At 40.7% G+C, this 22,085-nt stretch overlaps 1 protein-coding gene across 1 annotated transcript in view; it reads left to right on the forward strand.

Moving 5' to 3' along the window:
• The window catches only part of PSTPIP2 (proline-serine-threonine phosphatase interacting protein 2), a 78,507-nt gene extending 60,729 nt beyond the window's left edge, over positions 1 to 17,778 (forward strand). The window contains exons 7-15 of the mRNA XM_081078225.1: positions 4,250 to 4,348; positions 4,930 to 4,975; positions 5,883 to 5,962; positions 10,732 to 10,830; positions 11,888 to 11,984; positions 12,106 to 12,187; positions 13,266 to 13,300; positions 14,388 to 14,445; positions 16,877 to 17,778. Coding sequence (XP_080934351.1) covers positions 4,250 to 4,348; positions 4,930 to 4,975; positions 5,883 to 5,962; positions 10,732 to 10,830; positions 11,888 to 11,984; positions 12,106 to 12,187; positions 13,266 to 13,300; positions 14,388 to 14,437 — 588 coding nt within the window. The 3' untranslated portion in view covers positions 14,438 to 14,445; positions 16,877 to 17,778. The remainder of the gene's footprint in view (positions 1 to 4,249; positions 4,349 to 4,929; positions 4,976 to 5,882; positions 5,963 to 10,731; positions 10,831 to 11,887; positions 11,985 to 12,105; positions 12,188 to 13,265; positions 13,301 to 14,387; positions 14,446 to 16,876) is intronic.
• The last annotated feature ends 4,307 nt before the right edge of the window (positions 17,779 to 22,085 follow it).

Here is a 22,085-nt window from a genome sequence, read left to right on the forward strand (position 1 = left end):
GTACTCTACTTTTTTTCTTAACTTAGTTTTATTAGTTTCACTTCACTTCCCAGACCTTTTATGTTTTGAACAATCTGGGGCAAGTTTTCTCTCAATTAAAGAGAAAGCCTTATTGAAATATAATTTTCTTAACTATTTACTCTTCCTCGTTTAGAGCTATATAAGCATTACAATTTTGCTTCAACTGTCAAAAATAATTTAGAAAACTTAAGAGGAAAAAGACTATTGTGTTTACCCATTTTTTGCTTACTGTGCTCTTTTTTCCTTCTAATGTTCCAAGGTTTCTTCTTTTATAATTTCCTTTTTTGTAGATAACTTCCTTTAGATGTTCTTCAGGATAGGGCTGCTAGTGACAAATACTCTTAGTTTTTCTTCATCTAAGAATGTCTTGATTTCGCCTTCATTCTTAAAGGATATTTTCACTAGATATAGAATTGTGTGTTGACAGTTCTTTCGGTATTTGAAAAATGATATGCCACTTCCTCAGGACCCTCCATAGTTTCTGATAAGAAATCTGCCATCATTCAAATTGATTTTTTCCCCCTTTGTTTTCAGTTTTCAAAAACTCACCACGTATGGGTCTTGTTATGGATTTGTCAAGTTTATCTTATTTGGAGTTTGAATCAGCTTTTTAATCTATCTTTTGCCAAATTTGGAAAGAAATTTTGGAAATTACTTCTTTGAGTACTTTTTCAGCCCAACCTCCTCTCCTAGGATTCCAAGGATGTGAGTGTTAGATCTTTTTTTATGGTGTCAAAGTTTCCTGTGGCTCTGTTCGCTTTTTTCCCACCTATTTTCTCTTTGCTGTTCAGATTAGGTAATTTATATTGTTCTATCGTCCAGTTCACCAATTCTTTCTCCTATCTCTTCCATTCTCTTCTTAAGCCCATCAATTGAGTTTTTAATTTCAGTTATATTTTTTAGTTCTAAAATTTTCATTTGGTTCTTTATGTATTCTATTTAATTTCTGACCTTTTCTATTTATTTGACAAGACACTATTTTTTTTCATTTTTTTCAAGTGTGTTTATAATTGCTCATTGAATATTTTTATGATGACTGGTTTAAAATCTGTCTGGTATTTCTAATGTATCTGTTGTCTTGATGTTGGCACCTACTGATGGTCTTTTTCATCTACTTTGAGATCTTCCTGGTTCATGGTAGGATAAATGATATTTGATTGATTTTGGACATTTCGGTATTATGTTACAAGACTCTGGATCTTATTTAAACCCTCTTATTTAAACCTTTTAGGGGGAAAAAGTCCAGGTTCCACCCTTGGCCTCTGCTGACGCCACAGGGTATGTGTGGCTTTGTTACTACTGGGAAGTAGTTAATGTTCTAGACCTTTGCTGACACCACTCCGGCAGGGAGGGGGTGTGACTCATTATTGCCAGGTAGGGGTAGAAGTCCAGGTTTCCCACATGATTTCCACTGGCACTGTGTGTGGGGCTTTGTTACTTCCTGGTGCAAATGGAAGTCCCAGTTTCCTCTTTGTCCTTCTCTGATACCACCTGGGCATGGGAGCTGGGCACCTCCTTACAGCTTGGTGAGGGTGGAGGTCTAGACTCCCTAGATAGTCTTTGCTGGATGTGTGGTGTTTAGCTGAAGTAGAATGGTTATTTTCTAAAGGTTTCTGTCTTGCTAGGCTGCCCCTTTTCTGGTGTTTGGGCAGAGAGAGCTAGTTTCTATTGGGCTTTATTTTTTTAATTTTTATTTATTTATTTTTTTGGTCTGTGCCCATTAGCCTTTCTTGGTTGCTTGCTTCTTTGGCCCTCAGTCTGTGATACCTGAGGCAAAAAGAATACCCAAGGAGCTAACTTCTAGGTCACTCTTCTGAGACCAAGGTCACTTGTCACTCTGCCTTCTTCTATCCATCTTTCAGTATTCTTATGTTTGTTTTATACATAACATCCAGGGTTTTTAATTATAGTTGTATGAAGGAAGACGTAAAAGTACATTTACTCCCTCTTCCCAGAAGCTCACATAACCTTCCAAAGAAGTATTTTGCCATATGTGTTTAGAGCCATGAATAAGATTATATCCCATTAATCTTACGCTAAGAATCCAAGGCTCTACCTGTAGGAAATCATTCAAAATAAGAGAAATAAAAGCATGAACTTGTACACTACTTATAATGAAAAATATAAATGATTTAGTGACCAAATAATGGAGAAAGATTAAATACATTTTGTGACCTTTAAAATATGATTATGAGGACTATGTAGCAACAGAGGAAAAATGCTTAATATGTTATATTAAAAAATAATGCAGGATAGAGAAAACTTGATCACTGACAACATTAACATTTAAGACTTCATTAGAGCAAAAGAAAAACATCATCTTATACATGGTTTCAAGACATATGACAAATGGGGGAAAATATTTGTAACTTATATAACTTACAGCCAATTAGTGTTCCTAGTATAGACTGAGCTCTTAAAAACTAATTAAAATAAAAAAAAACCAAACTAATTAAAATAGAGAATGGTCCAACAAAAAAGTAGGTAAAAGACATGATGTAGAAAGGACATACCACCTTAATAGTAATGAAATAAATACAAATAAAATAACAGTATTCTAACATTCTCACCTCTACTATTAGAAAAGTTTAAAAATATTGTCATATTTGGTATTGGTGAGAGTGTGAGGAAACAGATACTTTTGTAAGGAGTATAAATTGGCACAGCCATTTTGGAAGGAAGTCTGATGTGTACATATTCTTTTACTAAATAATTACACTTCTAGGAATTTGACACGTGTAGATAAATTTACACTACCCAAAATAAAATCAGAGTATTTTCGTTATAAAAAATGGGAACCAAAGTAAATGTCCACCTTAGAGTTGGTTAAGAAAATTATGGCTTGTGTGTGTGTTTACAACCCTTAAAAGTGTTCAGCTATAGAGAACATACTTGATTCAGACAAATGTCTATAAAATATTGTTGCAAAAGAAAAGAATTGTGGCATGACTATCTTACATGCTTGTAATAATGAAAAATTACTGGGGCAGTCAGGTGGCTCAGGTGGTTGGAGCGCTGTGCTCCTAATGCCAAGGTCACCGGTTTGATTCCCACATGGGCCAGTGAGCTGCGCCCTCTACAGCTAAGACTGTGAACAACAGCTCTCCCTGGAACTGGTCTTTGGTGAGCAGCCTGAGGTCGGCGTGGGCTGGCGTGGGCTGCCAGGAGTGGCCGGTGGCCAATGTGAGTGGCCAGTAGCTTACTGGCGACTGACTACCTCAGCCGGGGTGGGGGGGAGCGCAAGGCTCATAATACCAGCATGGGCCAGGGAGCTGTGTCCTGCACAACTAGACTGAGAAACAACGGCTTGAACTGGAGTGGGGGGGGGAAGCCGAAGAAGGGGGGAAAAATTACAAACTTTTATTTCTGTGTGTGTGTAGCATGCAGTGAGAATTATAAGATGGTTTACTGAAAGGTTAACCCTATCTGAACTGCAGGGGATGCTGAGAAATGTAGTAGCATATGAAATATTTGACGAGCACAAACCATTTCTGCAAGAGTCTTCTTCTTAGTGTAGCACTTCCTTTTGGTCACCGTTTTTACTTATTAGCTAACTGACTCATAGCTTTGCTTTGTTTAAGCAAATTAAATGTTTGCTTCAACAGTTGAAACAGAAAATTATTTGATTCACTACCTATGGTGTGTCAATTGTTTCCCTACCACTGGTAGTAATGGTAGTACCGGATAGACTCTGACCTACTTTTAAACTAGCTAAAACAGAATATTTTAAATAAAAAAAGAACATGACCATCTTTAAACAACAGAAATGATGGGGTTGATACCACAGCCACATGTTATGTGAGGCACATTAGAATATTGAAGCATAATTATAAGTACTATGGCCAGGTGATTGCATCTAGGTTATGAACGGTGTATGAGTGTTGGATTACATATTTTATATTACACATATATTTTGATTTTACCCATCTGAAGTTCCATCTTTTGTTCTAGTCAGTTTTTAAAGCTTATAACTTTGTTTACCAAATAGGAGTCATTATTCCCTTGATCAGGTTGCCACTACATACATAATTTGGAAAAGGGCTAGACAGATCTTCCAAAGATAGATAAGAAAGAGCATCTGCCCTCTGAGTGGTCACATTCTAGGGCTGGTCACAGCCCTATTCAGGGTGCCCTGGTTTTGGCTGGGTTTGGCAGGTTAGGGTGGCTGTTTCTCAGGGTTATGTTATGCTCACCTATTGTGGTCCTCTTTTGGCCCATAACCACTAAGGCAAAGAAGAACTATGAGCAGAAATGCCGAGACAAAGATGACGCAGAGCAGGCTGTCCACCGAAGTGCCAATGTGGTAAACTCAAAGCAACAAGAAAAGGTACCTGGGAGGGCTGGCTGCCTGAAAAATCTGAGATTTGCTACATCGAGCTAAAGCCAATTAATAATCTTAATTATAAATGGATCTGCACCCTAAGCTCCTGGCAATATCTCCCGTTAGGCTATTAGGATCTTCCAAATCAGAGAAACCCTTGTCACAATTTTGGGGTTCTGGAAGAGCTAGAGAAAGGAGGCCATAGGGGAGGGAGAGGGGTGATAAGAAGTGGGGGAGGGGTTCTGATTTTTTTTCCCCCCTTGAGAACTCAACATATGTATTCTTTGTAGCCAGGCTGCCTCCTGCTTGGGTATGTTAGAAATTTAATTTTATAAAATCGGGATATAAGATTGCCAACAACCAGAGGGCAGGGCTATGTCTCTAGAAAGACATAGGGTAAGCTGCTTGATGGATGTTTTCCTATGGCAATAAGATTAGAGAGCAAGTTGAATGATTTGCTCATGAGTGAAACATAGGGAAGTCTTGGACTAGCACTTGTCTCTTCATAGTAATTGCTTTTAGGTCTCTTCTGCCCATAGAATCCTGGCCCAGCATTCCTGATCTCTTGTTCTGTTTTCTCCCCACAGCTTTTTGTGAAACTGGCGACTTCAAAGACAGCAGCAGAAGACTCGGGTGAGCGGGCTGCTCCCAGGGATAGGGGAGGATTGTGGTGGGGTCTACACTGTCCTAAATCTGTCTGAGAAGGATAGTTTCATGGAACTTCCAGTAAAGAATAGATGGCTATACAGCAGGATTAACAAGCTATCAGAAGAGAGAATCAGGGAGAAAGGCAGGGAAAAAAGGAGGGAGGGAAGGGAAAGTGGGAGGAAACAAAGGAGGCAGCAGTTTCTGGCCACTGCCTGCTTATTCTGGTTGCCTTACATGTAATTGCCTGGTGGTGGTGGTGGGGGGGCGGGTCATGTGACAGCTGCTATGCAATCAATCGGGTGGATGCTGACTCTGATTTATTGGAACATCTGCCTTAAAAGCCAATTGCAGCCCTGATAACTCTTATCTGCTGTGAAAGAAACAGCCAAGTGGCGAGGCCTTGTCATCATCAAAATATAAGATCCAAACCAGGTGTATACAAAGGTTTCTAATCCGCAGAGTCTCCTCTAGGAAATAAGCCTGTCTTGACTGTGGTTACTTAAGAAGTCTCTAAGCCCAAAACTAAAGTAACTTGGTGCCTCTTTAGGGTTCAAGGTAGTTCTCCTCTCTACATACTTCCTTCATTGGATACTTTTCCTGAAAACGGAAAGGGGTGGAAGCTTTTGAGGCCGAATTAGGCAAAGAAAACTCTGGTTGAGGTTCCTTGTATGCTTTCTCTTCTCCTTTCTTGGATCATTTCTTGCTAATTGCTTGGTTCAGTGCTTATTTCACAAATACCTTATAAGGGTGAGAGATGTAATTATGGCCTTCCAACGTTCAGAGCTCCGAGGAGCCTTGTGAGCTCACCGCCATCGGCATGAGCCTGAGGGGTGGGTCTGCGAGCTGCTCTCCTGTCGGGTTTCTGAAGCCAGGCCTCTCCCCTCCATTGCAGACAAGGCTTACATACAGCACATCAACACGCTGGATAAGATCCGAGAAGAGTGGCAGAGCGAGCACATCAAGGCCTGCGAGGTAATCGGAACCGGAAACTGCTCAGGAGGCGGTGGGTCTGCCTCCTGGAAGTTGTAGAGTCTACTTTTGTAGAGATGCTTTGCCCCGTTTATGATACCCCTCAATTCTGATAGAATTGCTTGAGGGCAGATTAGAAATCAGGAATTTAAATGTAGGATGGCGGGAACTGGAATGTTTTCCCCCAAACCTCATCTTCTGCCTCCTCCCCACGCTGACCATGCTTTCCAACTCTTTTCAAGACCTTCTGCTAATGTTTGGCTAGCAAGCATGAAACAAATGAATCAATTAATGGTTAAGTAAGTACCTTTCGAGAACCTCACATGTACTTAGTATGTGATAAGGAAAATCAGACAGAAGATGAGCAGGCTTTAGAATTTTTTACCCTTTTCACACCTATGCTTTCACCATTGCCTCCATTCATATTCAGCCCATGACCTCTGTCATGCAGGGTCTCAGCTCCCACTCCCCGCCCAAAAACGCAGGACACGGTAAGGCTAAACAGGAACACCCACGGAGCCATAGATAGGGGAGTCAAACCAATATATTCTCGCTGGCGGCTGGGCTGGAGACACAGGAAGCAGGATCTACATAATCTGCCTAACAGCAGTCCGCGCTTGCCAGCCACCATCTTCTCGCTAGCCCCCATTCCTTTCCTTCTCTGCTAGCGTAGCCACAGCAGTTATATTAGTGGCCAATGGCCTACGGGTTACAGCTGACGGCCAACTAGCCACAGCTGCTGGCATCTGATCACAGTTGATGGCCATTTACTACCCGAGCCAGCACCTTTCTATGTGAGGCCGAGAGCCTGGAAACTGTTTTTTGGGGTTTTGTCCCCACACTCCACCCCTACAGGGTCTCGCCTCACAATCTACGCGACAAGCGTCTTCTGCGAGGGGCCCTGTGCAAGGAGCCTGGAGGTGAATGCACTATCCTGAACACAGCCAGGCTCTCTGGGCACAGCCAGGGTTTCTCAGGGCACCACCAGTACTTCTGGGCACAGCCAGACTTCCTGGGCTTCTTAAGGTACCACCAGTCTCCCCGGGCACAGCCAGGGTTTCTCAGGGCACCACCCCAGTACTTCTGGGCACAGCCAGACATCCTGGACTTCTTAGGGTACCACCTGTTTCCCCAGGCACAGCCAGGTTTTCTCAGGGCACCACCACAGTACTTCTGGGCACAGCCAGACTTCCTGGGCTTCTTAGGGTACCACCAGTCTCCCCGGGCACAGCCAGAGTTTCTCAGGGCACTGCCACTCTCTCTGGACACAGCCAGACTTCCTGGACACAGCCAGGGCCTCTCAGGGCACTGCCACTCTCTCTGGACACAGCCAGACTTCCTGGACACAGCCAGGGCTCTCAGGGCACTGCCACTCTCTGGACACAGCCAGACTTCCTGGACACAGCCAGGGCCTCAGGGCACTGCCACTCTCTCTCTGGGCCTCTCGGGGTACTGTGCTGGAACAACAGCGGCTCACATCAAGGTGCTTACATATTATCAATGGCGGCCAGTCAAGACACAAAAGCAAACATCAACCAGTCCCACTACATGATGGTATGTTCCCAAACAGTCAAGCGTCCATTAAATTAGGGATAGAAGGCAATTCCCCATAGTCCATAGTCATTCGCCAGGGCTGTCCTGGGGGTGAGGGATGACCTTGACCTCACCCTCATCTCCCACGGAGGACTCAGCAAGCGTTTCCTCCTGGGACTAAAAGTCCTGCATCCGGGCTGCCTCAGCAAGCAGTTCCCAGCCCACAGGGCGGCAACAACCTTCGCTTTCTCCGCTTTCTCCGGCCTCTGCTGGTTGGGGAACCGTCCATGTCTTCCCACCCCTCCACGGGGACCGAGCTCTCCGGCAGCTGCTCCTCCTGGTCTTCCTCAGACTGAGCTTTCATACGCACAAACTGCTCCACTGCCCCTCGGAAAGCTCTCGCCAGCACCGTATCCTGCCGACTACGCCATGTGTCACACGGGGGACCCTGCTCGCTGCGCCATTTGTCGTGCAGGGTCTCAGCTCCCACTCCCCGCCCAAAAACGCAGGACACGGTAAGGCTAAACAGGAACACCCACGGAGCCATAGATAGGGGAGTCAAACCAATATATTCTCGCTGGCGGCTGGGCTGGAGACACAGGAAGCAGGATCTACATAATCTGCCTAACAGCAGTCCGCGCTTGCCAGCCACCATCTTCTCGCTAGCCCCCATTCCTTTCCTTCTCTGCTAGCGTAGCCACAGCAGTTATATTAGTGGCCAATGGCCTACGGGTTACAGCTGACGGCCAACTAGCCACAGCTGCTGGCATCTGATCACAGTTGATGGCCATTTACTACCCGAGCCAGCACCTTTCTATGTGAGGCCGAGAGCCTGGAAACTGTTTTTTGGGGTTTTGTCCCCACAACCTCACTTAACAATTTCCCAGAGAAAATAAGACATAAGCTGGAAATTTCCTGAAGTTTCGGTCACTCTGTCTACACGTTTTCTTACCACTGGTTCTCAAAGTGAAGTCCCAGGACCTGTGTAGCATCAGCATTGCCTGGGAACCCCTTAGAGATTCATAGTCTCAAACCAACTCCAGACCTATTGAATCTGAAACTCTGCGAGTGGGTCCAGTAACCCGTCTTAATAAGCCCTCCAGGTTACTCTGCTGCGAATTCAAGCATGAGAACCACTGATCTACACACTCCACTCCTCACCTTTTCTCCTGTTATAGTAGAAAAAGGACTGTTCCCACCCTATTGAGATCTTCTCCCTGGGGACAGGATCCCATCCAGCTGGCTTGTGCATAGCTCCCTTTCATGTGAACTTCTATTACTTACACAAACTCAGCTCATTCCGGGCTTTAAAACCTACCCGCAGCAGTCTGTTGCTTCCCGTCTGCTACCCTCTCCTCTCTTCCTGGCCAGGCTTCTTGAAGGAGCTGTCTCCACATTCTCATTGCTCCTGTGTGTCCCAGCCTGCTGTGTCTTGGGTTTGCGTCCCTGCAGCGGCTCTTTGTGAGGACCCAGTGATCCCGTTGGTGTGAGGTCCATCAGGCCTTGGCAGTTTCTACTCTTATTTGACCGGTCTTTACTATCTGATACTGTGGTTCACTCTCCCCCTTCTACATAAAACCCTCTTTTCTGCTTTACTTCATTAACTTTACATTCTCATGGAAAAGCCTGGAATAAAGCCATTTTTATTAGGTTTAAGAACATGCAAAGCAACGCGGTATACATCTAATGGATATGTACATACTATGTTTTCCCGAAAATAAGACCTAGCCGGACCATTAGCTCTAATGTATCTTTTGGAGCAAAAATTACTATAAGACCCGGTATTATATTATTATATTATGTTATGTTATGTTATATTACATTATATTATTATAAAGACCCAGTCTTATATTGAAATAAGACCAGGTATTATATTATATTATACCCAGTCTTGTATTAAAATAAGACTGTGTCTTATATTAATTTTTGCTCCAAAAGATGCATTAGAGCTGATGGTCCGGCTAGGTCTTATTTTCAGAGAAACAATGGTATTATAAAAACCTGCATGAAAATGATAAAACTTAGGATAATGGTTATCTATGGAAAGGAGGAAAGTGATGCAGATTGGGAAAAGCACACAGGGGCTTTAACAGAAGCTGAAACAAATATGGCCAACATTTTTGACAAAGCTAGGTTGTTGGTACATGGAATTTATTGCTCTCATGATTCTATGTGAAATATTCTATAATAAAAATAATGTAAATTTTAGTATTTATATACTATAAAGAAATATATAGATACTAAAATATAATTCTATATAAATAGTAAAATATTTACAGGTGAAATAATGTATTTGTTTCAAAATACTCCAGGAAGTAGGTGAGTTGGTAGGGATATCGGCAGAACAGATTTGGTTGTGAGTTGATAAATGTTTATACTGGTGAGAGGTACATTATACTCTTCTGTCTACTCTTGTATATGTTTGAAGTTTTACTTTATAAAAAGTTTTAAAATATAATAGTGTTGTATTCAATATTTTAAAAATACATTAATATGTACCATTCACTGTTGAATAGTATAGTATCTATTTTATAGAATAGCTTGGTTTTCCAAAAGTTGATATTTGTTTATATTTCAAAAAGTATTGGGGGCTGGCTGTGGGTTCGATTCCCACATGGGCCAGTGGGCTCTCAACAAAAAACAAAAAAATAAATAAAAAATAAAAAATAAAAAAGCCAATAGTTTCTTTAAAAAAAAAAAAAGAATCAAAAAGTATTGTTCTGGCAGTGACTTTAAAAAAAAACCAACTTTTTTATTAAGGAAAATTTCAAACATACACAAAAATAGAAGAGAAGTGCAAGGACCCTCATGTACTCTTTAACTAGCATCAACAAATATGACCATCATGCCAATTGAATTCATTCATTGGTATGTGTATAGGGGGCAGATTTTCAGTCTGAGGCTCCGGAAGGTTGCCCAGGTGGAGACGCATCTTAAGCAGCTGGAAATATGAGCTGGAATTCAGGTTACACACATTGCATGGGTGTCTGGGTTCATCATAGCCTCTTACCTTCAGAATTATAATCAATCCAGTTTGTGTTAATACTATATTAGAATTCATTTGCATTCTTTGCCTGCTACAAGAGTTTATGAGTTTTCTCGGTGGTGGGGGTAGTACCCTAAATGGGACAATAAGCTTACAGATAATTGAGGGTTGAAATGTTTCTTAAGTCATAGCCAGTCTAGACAAATGGCCGTTTTCTCTGTATATGTATGTACATGTAGTTGTGTTTCTGCAGGTGTTTGAGGCTCAAGAATATGCACGAATAAACTTCTTTCGGAATGCCTTGTGGTTACACGTGAATCAGCTGTCGAAACAATGTGTCACAAGCGATGACGTAAGTCAGAGACATCCATGCAGGATTCATTAGAGTGGAAAGAACTGTAGACATTTATTAGTTCAGCCCCCTCATCTGAGGCCCAGAGAGGTACAGTGATTTGCCCTGGGCCACATTGTGAGTTGATAGAAGGATCCAGATAAACATCTAACCTGCTTGACTCTTGGTCCACTTTGTTGCCATGATTTTCTCTTAAAGAAATTCAAATTTAGGACAGGAGAGCAGAGAAGGGAGACCCAAATACAGTTTAATTTGTGAAAGACAGAGGTGTCACAGCATGAATGTGAGTCCCAAAGGGTCACTCCAGGTCAGCACCAAATACTAGCAGACTGACCCGTGCCCAGGCACACCAGGGCTCAGGATTTACTTTAATGGCATTTCCAGGACCATTATCCAGGTTTAACTTGTGCACAGCAATCCTTATGGGCTTCCCAGATCTCAGAGGGACCTGAATCAAGTTATCACAACCTTCGTTGCTAAGAAATAGCCACCCTCACTTAGAAGAGACATTTACTTTAGAAGAGCAATTAAATACGCAGAAGACCTGTAGCACTGAATGGAAGAACTTTCCTCCAAGTTAAATAAGTTTGTTTGCATTTGTGTGTGGCATTATTCTTGAGTCATGGGACTTGTTATCTATATTCATTGTTCCATGAGTATTTAAAAAGAAATATTTTTAAAACAAAATTTGGAAATGAGTCAGCCATTCATCAAGCCTCCTGTTTTAATACCATGTTTCCCTGAAAATAAGACCTAACTGGACCATCAGCTCTAATGCATCTCTTGGAGCAAAACTTAATATAAAACCCAGTCTTATTTTAATATAATATGAGACCGGGTCTTATGTAATATAAGACTGGGTCTTATAATATAATATAATATAATATAATATAATATAATATAATATAATATAATACTGGGTCTTATATTAATTTTTGCTCCAAAAGACGCATTAGAGCTGATGGTCAGACTTGGTCTTATTTTCGGGGAAACACGGTAAGCCATATCACAATTTTGATGGAAATCCCTCTACCTTGATATATCTTCTTTTTGTTAGATGTATGAACAAGTCCGTAAGAGTTTAGAAATGTGCAGCATTGAGAAGGACATTGAGTACTTTGTGAATCAACGAAAAACTGGACAGACTCCACCAGGTGAATAGAACAGAGGGCTTGGGGGTTTATTTAAGCAATTTTATTAGTCTTTCTTGTCACATGTCATTGAGAAAGGAAGACACCTGCCTCCTCATGTATTGTTTCTTGATGATTTCTGTAGCACCCATCATGTATGAGAATTTCTACTGCCCCCAGAAGAATGCAGCCCCACCTGGAAAGGCTACAGGGCCTAACTTGGCAAGGTAATGACCAGCTTCCTTTCACATGAAAAAAATATTTTTAATAAACTTTTTTTATCATTAGTGTCGTAAGACATTAGAAGTGGATCATGTCTACTGCATTTGCTTAGTGAGGTTGCTAGAGTTTTGGAAAAAGCATTTTTAGGATAAATGTGAAATGAATTTTACTTGTCATAGTCCAAGGAGGACAATATCATAGTTGGCTGTGATTATTTTTCTTCATGCATGAATCCCGTACCTTTCTTACAGCCTGTACAGTGCAGGAGTCAGCAAATTCTGCCCCGCCTCATCAGTCAAATTTGACCTGCCTGTTTTGGTAGGGCCTGTGAGTTAAGAATAGTTTTTACATTTTTTTTAATGGTTGAATAACAAATGGAAGGGATACTATTTTGTGACATGTGAAAATGACATAAAATTTAAATTTCAGTGTTTCTATATAAAGTTTTCTTGGCACATGACCATACTCATCTGTGGCTGCTTTTGCATTAAAGTAGACTTGTGACAGAAATGGTATGTGGCCAGCAAAGCCTGAATCATTCACAGAGACATTTGCTGCCCTTGATATAAAGGATCCTGAGAAAAGAAACCTTAGTTTCATATACAGTCATCTTGAAGCGGTTTTGAAAAAGATAATGGAGTGTTTGGGAGAGGGCACGGCATGATCCTCACCAATATTTAAGAATGCCAGGCACTGTTCAAAACAGTCCACATAGCTCCTTTAATCCTCACAGTGAGGTAGGAGCTGCTTGTATTTCCCATTTTACATGTGAAGATGACGCTGGACAAGGAAATCAGGGAATCTTGGCCACACAGCTAAGGTGTTCATTCTGCCAGTCTGGGCCGCGGGGTGAGGGCTCTGTGCTGCTGACCACTGTGCATTCCGCTCCTCAGCTTCACAGTATGTCTGCAACTTAGCTTCCAGAAGGTCGGTGCTGCAGACTTTTCTCTTCATTTGAATTTTTCTTGACCTCCCCAAAGCAGAAACCAGACCTGATTAGAGTGTAATATGTTTGGTGTGTGAAGTAGAAACTTAGGAAAAACCAGAACGTCTCTGAAAGACTTTGGTGTTCATTTCTTACAGGAGGGGACCTCTCCCAGTTCCTAAAAGTTTACCAGGTAGGTCACCAAGAAATATCTTTGGAAATGCTTATGTCAGGTTTTCTTTAAGGTTTGAGTAGCTAGAATTTTGAAATAAAGGGAAAGAGAGGAATAAATAGAATCAAATTTCCGAGAGAACAAGTCTATATTAGAATCTTTCTATAATCCTGTGTGTCACAGAGTGCAATTTGGTAATTGGTGCTCTATTTTATAGCTTATCCAAGAGAACTTATTTCCTGGCGTACCAAAACAAACTTCGTATAAGGCAGTGTTACTTAAGAGATTATTTCAACTTGGGCCATAAGAACAGCAGAACTGAGATATGGTTTCCTTTGGATTGCACAGAAATATAATTTATAGGAAGCACAGATATCTAGAACCATGTAACTTAATATTATATGTTTTGTACGTGGCCCATAATTGGATCTTTCACTAATAACTGGTCTCTTTTTTTCTCTGAACTCCGATACCGCTGGGAGAACCACACATTTTAGCATTTTGTTGTTGTTGTTAGTTATATTCCTTGGATAATTATGAGATTCTTGAGGGCAGGCACTTGGTTTTTTTCCTGTATCATTCACAATTCCTAATCCAGCACTGAGCACACAGTAGGTGCTCAGCAAATATCTATTATTTGAATAAAAGAAAGATATGCCTATCAAGGGAAAGAGGGAAGAAACAACTAATGCTGCGTTTAGCAGCTTAGCAACAATTTAATGACTGGAAAACAATTTAGTGGCTGAAATTATATCTTTGAACAATATAAGGATTTAAATGATCTTTTTTTCTTGTTGCCTTATAATTGCCACTTGATAATGTGGGACTTATTTTTGTCCATTTTTGAAGATGACTTTACTGGGGCTGGTGCTCTCTGGGCATGGATAAAAAAGGGCAAAGAAATCACCATAGTGATTTTGCAGAATATTCTCTGAGTTATAGTTATGACTACCACTGGTAGGTTTTGTGGCCAGGTATAATTCCTTCTTACAAAAGGGAAGTCACTAGAATCTTTGAGTGGAATGCTTTGATTTGAAAGGGCTAAGATCTTATCTTAGCCCATGGGAGAATGTTGGCTTCATGTTGCTCTGTGTTCTGCCCTTTGCAGATGACCCAGATTATTCGTTGGTTGATAACTACAGTTTGATCTACCAGTAACATCAGTGGTAAGAGCCTTTAATTTTCATGTTATCAAGTTGCATTTAGATTGGTGATTGTATTTTTGAAGTCTTTGACTCCTCTTTATAACACCACTGAAAGTAATGTCTTGTAGCAGGCTGGCACACTCACTGGTGGATGTGGTGTTCTTGCAGGATGTCTTCTCTGGATCCCACTACTGAAAGGAGACTGGAGACCACTCCAGTGGTCTCCGTATCTGAATGAGGGTATTTTCCCTTCATTAGTTATTCTACCACTCTTTGTCTTGCTCTCATTAAGTTCTTTCATGGCTATTACTCATCTACACGTAAAGCAATGCTCACAAATGAAATACACCTCATCCTTACTCCTTCATTTTCAAAAGGGGAAAAGTCAAGTAAAAGGAAGTCAATAAAAATAAGGCAAATGCTACTATAGTCACCAAACATGCAAAGGCATCACATGATAATCCTGAACTAGCAAACCACAAGGATTCCTAGACCAGAACTACTAAGCCAACCATGGCTGCAAAGATGACTCTTACTCTTTGGCATTCCAGGGCTTGGAACATGCCCCAAGTCAGTATCAGTCTTCACTAATGCTTAGGAATGATTCTGAAGCCACAAATAGCAATGCTAAATGAAACTCTTCATAAAGTACAATTCTTTTAACCCAAATGGGCCTATCTTGGGCTATGATGCCATATGCATATATGAGCAAAGGAAAGGTCCGAAAAGATATAATCCCAAACAGGTAATTGATTTTCTTTTTGTTTGCCCACATGTTCTAATTTGCTTGCAATACATATTTATTCTTTAATTAAAAACTGTTTTTAAAGAGTTGATCCTGTTGCATATTTCTGACCTTAGTGTTTTCCTGGGGGTGATCGGAGAGGTGGGTGGGATGCAGGAAGGCATAAAGGAACTGGAACGGCCTCTCTCCTACCCTTCCTGGTCTGGTGTTTCTGACATTTGCTGTCACTTATGAAACAAAACAGGTTTTACCAGGGCTCTTCTAACCTTTCCTGAGGCTGTGATGTGCATGTGCTTTTCCTTCAGTGTTCTATACAACGAAAAAGTGCTTAGAAGTGAGGACATCAAACATTGCTTGTCTTCCGCCCTCTGAAAACACCTGCTTTGTGACTTATAGCCAATTAGCTAACTAGGAGGGGAGTCGTAGTGTCTTGATTAGATAGAAATAATCAGCTAGTATTATTTAGATTTAAACGTAAGTTTTTACATTGCTTAAGAAGTGTGGTTACTATTTAAGGAAATTTGCTGTAAAAGATAATGGACAATTGAAGACATACCCTACCCCATACTCGAACTATATCTAACTTTCCAATGTGCATGGCCTTTACGACCAGTCATCATTTCTTCTTCATTTCATAAGTCCCCATCTTTCTCATGGAAAGAGACAAGGCCCATATTAGATGTAGAGCAGAACCTGGGAATCAGTGACCTGGGATTCAAAGGTGAAACCACTCTCTGGAGCACCGTGTAGATGATGGCTATGGCTAGAGCACGGGCAGCTCCAAGAGTTTTTATTTCTGTTTATTTTTTACATCTTTCTTTCTTGGCCTCACCAGTTTGCATACAGCTTATATTCGAGTGGCTCAATAATTGCATTTGAACCAGCAACTCTAGTTCCTCAGAGCCCAGGAATCTGCTGTTTGAATGCAAGATGCTAATACCAACCCATTTAGTCAAGTTATATCATTTCATCGGTGTTCATTAGTGTCTGCACCAGCGCAATGATAGGAATTCAACATATACTGGTATAATTGACTGAATTTAAGAGAATTTTTTTTTCTTTTTTTTCTTTTTTTTTTTTTAATTTATTAGTTTCAGGTGTACAAGACAAGGTAATACTTAGACGTTCATCATTTATATCCCTCACACTGTGAACCCCCCTCCCCCCATCCACTATCCCTCCGACCTCACACTGAACCATCACATTATATATATAAAATTATAGTTGGCATTCATTAATGTTTAGCTTCTGGTGTACAATGCCATGATCTGAATTTAAGAGAATTTTAAAGAAGGGAGTCTACCTTAGTAACTTAGTGAAGCAGCTTATCACAGCACTTAAAATAGTTTGAACAAACATTTGGAATTGAATTTAAATAGGAAGGTTTAGGAATTTGCGATTTGTTCTGCAGTTGTTGATTTTAGCTGCTATTTCTGTTCTTCATTCTAACATACTTAGGTAGACACAGATTACAACTTTTGAATTTAAAAATATGTGTATCAAAAAATATAAATCCATGTATTATTTACCAGAGAGCAATGCTATTCTCATCATATTCCACTTTCCATCACTTGGAATACTTATTTCTCACCCTATGTTTTCCTTGGCCAAACACACTTATCCTCATTGGATAAAATCTCAGTGTTGGAGCTGGCCGCTGACATGAATGATTGATTCAAATGAAATTTCTTTGTTATTTTCTTTCAGAAAACAAATCTTTTTCTGGCTGGTGTTTCTATGGCATGGAAGGAGGCACTCAGAACAGCAGAATCTGTAGAAATTATGTCAATCCTGAAGACTTTGAAATGAATACTTGCTGTAATTTTTTGATATTTTAAATTTATGGTAGACATTTAGTTTAACTTAAGCTAGTTGAGCTCTGCAGTTTCTAAAACAAATTTACAAATTGCCCCAGACTGAAGAATGATCCTTTCCTAATTGGTTACTAAAGTTGTGAAAGAACCGTGTTTTCTTCTTGATCCAGGACATTCTCTGGATTTGGAGACTTGACTCAGGGCATGGGGGGCAGGGATGGCTGCAAAGGAGTCTGAGCCATCGACCTGCATAAGAAGCTTCTTTGGCTTTGGGGCAGCGTGCTATGGATTTTCCACAGCAACACATATTCTCAGTGGTGCAAGATTTAAAATTACCTTCCTTTTTGGCTGGAAGACTTAGAGGCCATCTGATTGTACTTGCTCATTTTACAGATGAGGAAATGAGGCCCAGAGGTGTGAAATCAATTTTCTTACTGTTGTCTCAGCTGATTGGGTACAGAACCAGAAGAGACTGCTAGTGTATCTGACATCACAATTCTGCTAACCTTCCCTGAGGCTGTGAGGCTCATGTTGAAATTTAAGCTGCCAATGTTTTTGCTGGCATCTACTCAATTGGGAAAATTACCAGGGTTTAAATGTCAGATTTATTTTTATATGGCTCACTCTGTGTACTGAACTACAGAGCACCATATTTAATTTAATCTAAGAAACATTGATTGTAAAATACGCCATTATTTTCTACACCGCTAAGAAAGTTGGGTGGGGGAGAGTTGACAATTAACTTGTGACAGTTAATGGCCATGCCCATTTAAATTTGAGATGCTAAAGTGTGTTAAAAAAAAAAAAAATATATATATATATATATGTATATATACATATCTCCTGGAATCAATGAAATATGACTCTATTTTTTGAAATATTTAGACTCTATTCATGAAGAGAAATTTAGAGTTATAAAGCCAGTTCTCAGTCCTGGGTCTCAGAGAATCTTGCTGGATCCTGGAATCTTTAAAGTGTTGATCTTACCCTTTCACAAAAATTGAGGTCTTCCTTTGGTCACCCACAAAGAACAGGGAGGTTATATACTTTTTGTACAACATTCACACACTGTGAGAAGACGGTTCATCGTAGTTCATGACAAGTTAAAATAGCCCTGTCACAAAATAAAATAATAAAATGCGTGTAAAATAAAATAACACTGGTACTTATGTTGTAAAATTCTGTTACCACAAAGAGCAGATATTTTCCTCTTCTGCGCTATGCATTAACTTTCCCAGAACTATGGACAAATTGATTGAAAGAAGATTATTTCCCCTCTTTTAATGTAAGGCACCACTGAAAGTGACAGCTTCTTGTCAGGACAGGAAAATTGCATCAGTTGGACATCCTTTTGAGAAACTGAAGTTTGCAAAGGGCCATTGACTTCCCCAAATTGAATAGGCTCAGGAAATTTTCCTTCAAACTCAGAGCATTCTATTTTTAAGTACTTTATTTATTGTCAGCAATTCCTCAGGGATGTCACTTTTCTCTCTTGTTAGTGTGATTGATGTAAAAGTGTTTTATGAATTGAAAATATTTTTATTTTATTGCTCTTTCAGTTTGATATGAAATAAAGTTTCTTGGTGATTTGGGATTTATTTTGCATTTTGGTGTTAACCGTATCTCTCTCCCAAGTGCTATTTGACCCCTTGTCACATTAGCTTTTGTTAGACTACAGAAGGACACACTGCTGGTGAGGGAAGCCAAGCAGAGTCGGGTGCCATGCCACTTAATTCTGGTGCCAGCTGCAGGGTCAATTCCTCAAGGACGCACTTTCCCTTCCTCCAGACTAGGTTGGATCCCACTGTTGTATCTTTCATCCCTCCCACATTTTCCTTGTTATTACACGATTCTTTTGAAATTAGTTGTTCAAGGTCTGGCTTCCCTTCTAGACTGTAACCTCCATGAAAGCAGGGACCTTCTCTATCTTTTTTCCTGTGGTCGCCCTATCACCTGACACATAGTAGTAAACATGAAAGAATCAGTAGCCTAGAAGAAAACTCAGTTAGAGAAAGAACCAGTTGAGAGAGAAATAAGGAGTGTAAAGGAAGCAAAGCTAGTCAAATAAGTATATATGTTAAATTTAGTAAATATGAGCTCCTCTGTAGACTGTTGGTGTTTTAATTTGGGTTCCACCATAAGCAGACACTGAGATAAGGATTTGAGTGCCGGTACTTTTTCTGGGGGGTGATCCCAGAAAGCACCAGGACGGAAGTGGGGAAGTAAGCCAAGGAAGAGAAGGAAAACAAAAAAGCCTGCATGATCAAGCAAGTTACCACAGCGGGCAACTGGAGCCTAAGCCTTTTGGAGATTTGTGGGAGATAGTGTGGCTGGTGTGTAGAAGAAATAATAGATACTAAGGGGATTTGGATGGGGCACTGACCGTGCTGACACCTGCCTGGCTCCGATTCCCCTGTGCTCACATGAATTTTACTCCATCCTGTCACTATTTCTTCAAGTCCCCCTTTCCAACACATACACACACACACCAGGAAGTGTAGTAGGACAAGCTATCGTCCCTGTTGCTACAGATGAGTTCATCATTGATATTCATTATCTCTTTTCTCCACCACCCCGTTAAGGAATGAATTGTGTCCACCCAAATTCATATGTTGAAGTCCCAACCCTCAGCACCTCAGAGTGGAACTGGTTTTGGAGGTAAGGCCTTTAAAAAGGTAATTAAGTTGAAGTAAGGCTATTGGGGTGGGGGCCCTAATCCAGCCTGACTGGTATCCTTACAGGAAGAGGAGGAGACACCAGGGGTGAGTGTGCACAAAGGGACGACCATGTGAAGAGGCATCTAAGAGGCGACCATCTGCAAGCTAAGGAGAGAGCCCTCAGAGGAAACTAACCAGGCCAGCACCTTGACCTTAGACTTCTAGTGTCCAGAACTATGAGAAAATTAATTCTGATTATTTCAGCCACCAGCCGGTGGTATTTTGCTATGGCAGCCCTAGCAAGCTAATACACCCACATTCTAGATTCCCTTCACCATTGGCTAGTCTTCTGCTTGTCTAGGTTGCTTGACAGGTAGCGTAACCCAGACCCTCATCCCTAAGGTGTCTTAACCCCTGGTTATCAAGCCCTTGTCAGACCCTGTTTGCTGAAATTGTCAATTTATGTTTATCACCAGGCATGGCAACACCAAGAGGCAGAACAGTGAAACTCAGTCCCAAGTAGCCCTTGCTGCCCCCTTTCCTCATGGTAATCACCTACTCCTGCTGGGAGAGTTACTTTTTCTTGCTGGTCTACTGGTATGTGGACCCTCAAATGACCAGGCATCAGCCATAGTTTTAATGGAACCCTTTCTATGTTCCCTGGTAGATGTATCCCTTGCCAGCTTCCTGGAATCAGGTGCTCTAGTCCAGCAGAGCCTAATGTTGAAGGGATGGGAACACAAGTTCCCCAAGTGGGTCAATGTAAGCTCTGGTGACAGAGGCCACTCTTACTATTTCCCTTGGCTTTCAGATTTGTGTTTTCTTACCTAGTGAAGCCAGAACACATTGTGGCCATGTTAGCACCCTATAATTCATCTTTAAGACCAGTTCTCCAATTGTGCAAGATATTCTCAAGTTGCTGTACCTTTAAGAGGCCACTGCAATATTCTATCAGGGCTACAGCTTCTAGTTGCACTGGTTTATAGTAGACAAAGTGGAGCCCATGGACTGTTGCACGTTGTTGTACCACCTTCACTGTAAAGTGAAGCTCTTGGTGTAAGGCATGAGTTCTCAACAAGGACACCATGATTCTCAAAGGGGTGAAAATTGGTTTTTGGTTGACAAAACAAATCTCACTCTTTTTACATATAAAGCACAGATATACAGTGCATAAACATAATGGTATTAGAATTTCGTGGGAGTGGCAATTAGGAAAAAAATGTCTAAAAAGGCTCCATGGGGGTTAATATCCAAAATTTATAAGGAACTCATGTAACTCAACACCAAAAAACCCAAACAATCCAATTAAAAAAAGGCCAGAGGACCTGAATAGACATTTTTCCAAAGAGGACATACACATGGCCAATAGACATGAAAAGATGCTTAATGTCACTAATCATCAGAGAAATGCAAATTAAAACTACAATGAGATAACACCTCACACTTGTCAAAGTGACTACATCAGTAAATCAACAAACAACAAATCTTGGTGAGGATGTGTAGAAAAGGAAACCCTTGTGCACTGTTGGTGGGATTGCAAATTGGTGTAGCCACTATGGAAAACAGTATGGAGGTTCCTCAAAAAATGAAAAATAGAATTACCTTATGACCCAGCAATTCCACTTCTGGGCACTAATCCAAAGAAATCCAAAACTTGAATTTGAAAGATGTCCATCCATATGTTCACTGCAGCATTATTTACAACAGCCAAGATACGGTAGCAATCTAAGTGCCCGTAAATCTAAGTACATATATACAATGGAATATTACACAGCCATAAAAAAGAATGAAATCTTACCATTGTTGCAACATGGGGGGAGTTAGAGGGTATTATGCTAAGTGAAATAAGTCAGAGGAAGACAAATACCATATGATTTCACTTATATGTGGAATCTAAAGAACAAAATAAATGAACAAACAAAACAGACTCATAGATACAGAGAACAAACAGGGTTGCCAGATGGGGCGGGGGCTTGGAGGGTGGGGTGAAAAAGGTGAAGGGATTAAGAAGAACAGATTGGTAATTAAAAAATAGTCATGAGGATGTAAAGTACGGCATAGGGAATATAGTTAGTAATATTGTAATAAGTATGTATGTGGTGCCAAGTGGGTACTAGACTAATGGAGGGGATTGCTTCGTAAACATATAAATGTCTGACCACTATGCTGTACGCCTATACACCTGAAACTAATATAAAATCATATTGAATGTCAACTGCAATTGAAAAATAAATAAATAAATAGGTAAATAGGTAAATAAATGGCTCCTTAGGGGAGTGGTAATGAAAAACAATTCAATAAGCACTGGTCTAAGGTAATGTTATATGAAATTTCATAATGACACATCATTCTATCAGCCTTTGGATAGTGTTGCTGGCCAAGGCACTTTCGGCAGAAAAGGAAAATCTATTCTTGTAGTCAGTCCCAATAGAGATGAATCTCTGC

This window comes from Rhinolophus hipposideros (genome assembly GCF_964194185.1).
Source record: "Rhinolophus hipposideros genome assembly, chromosome: 17".
NCBI lineage: Eukaryota > Metazoa > Chordata > Mammalia > Chiroptera > Rhinolophidae > Rhinolophus > Rhinolophus hipposideros.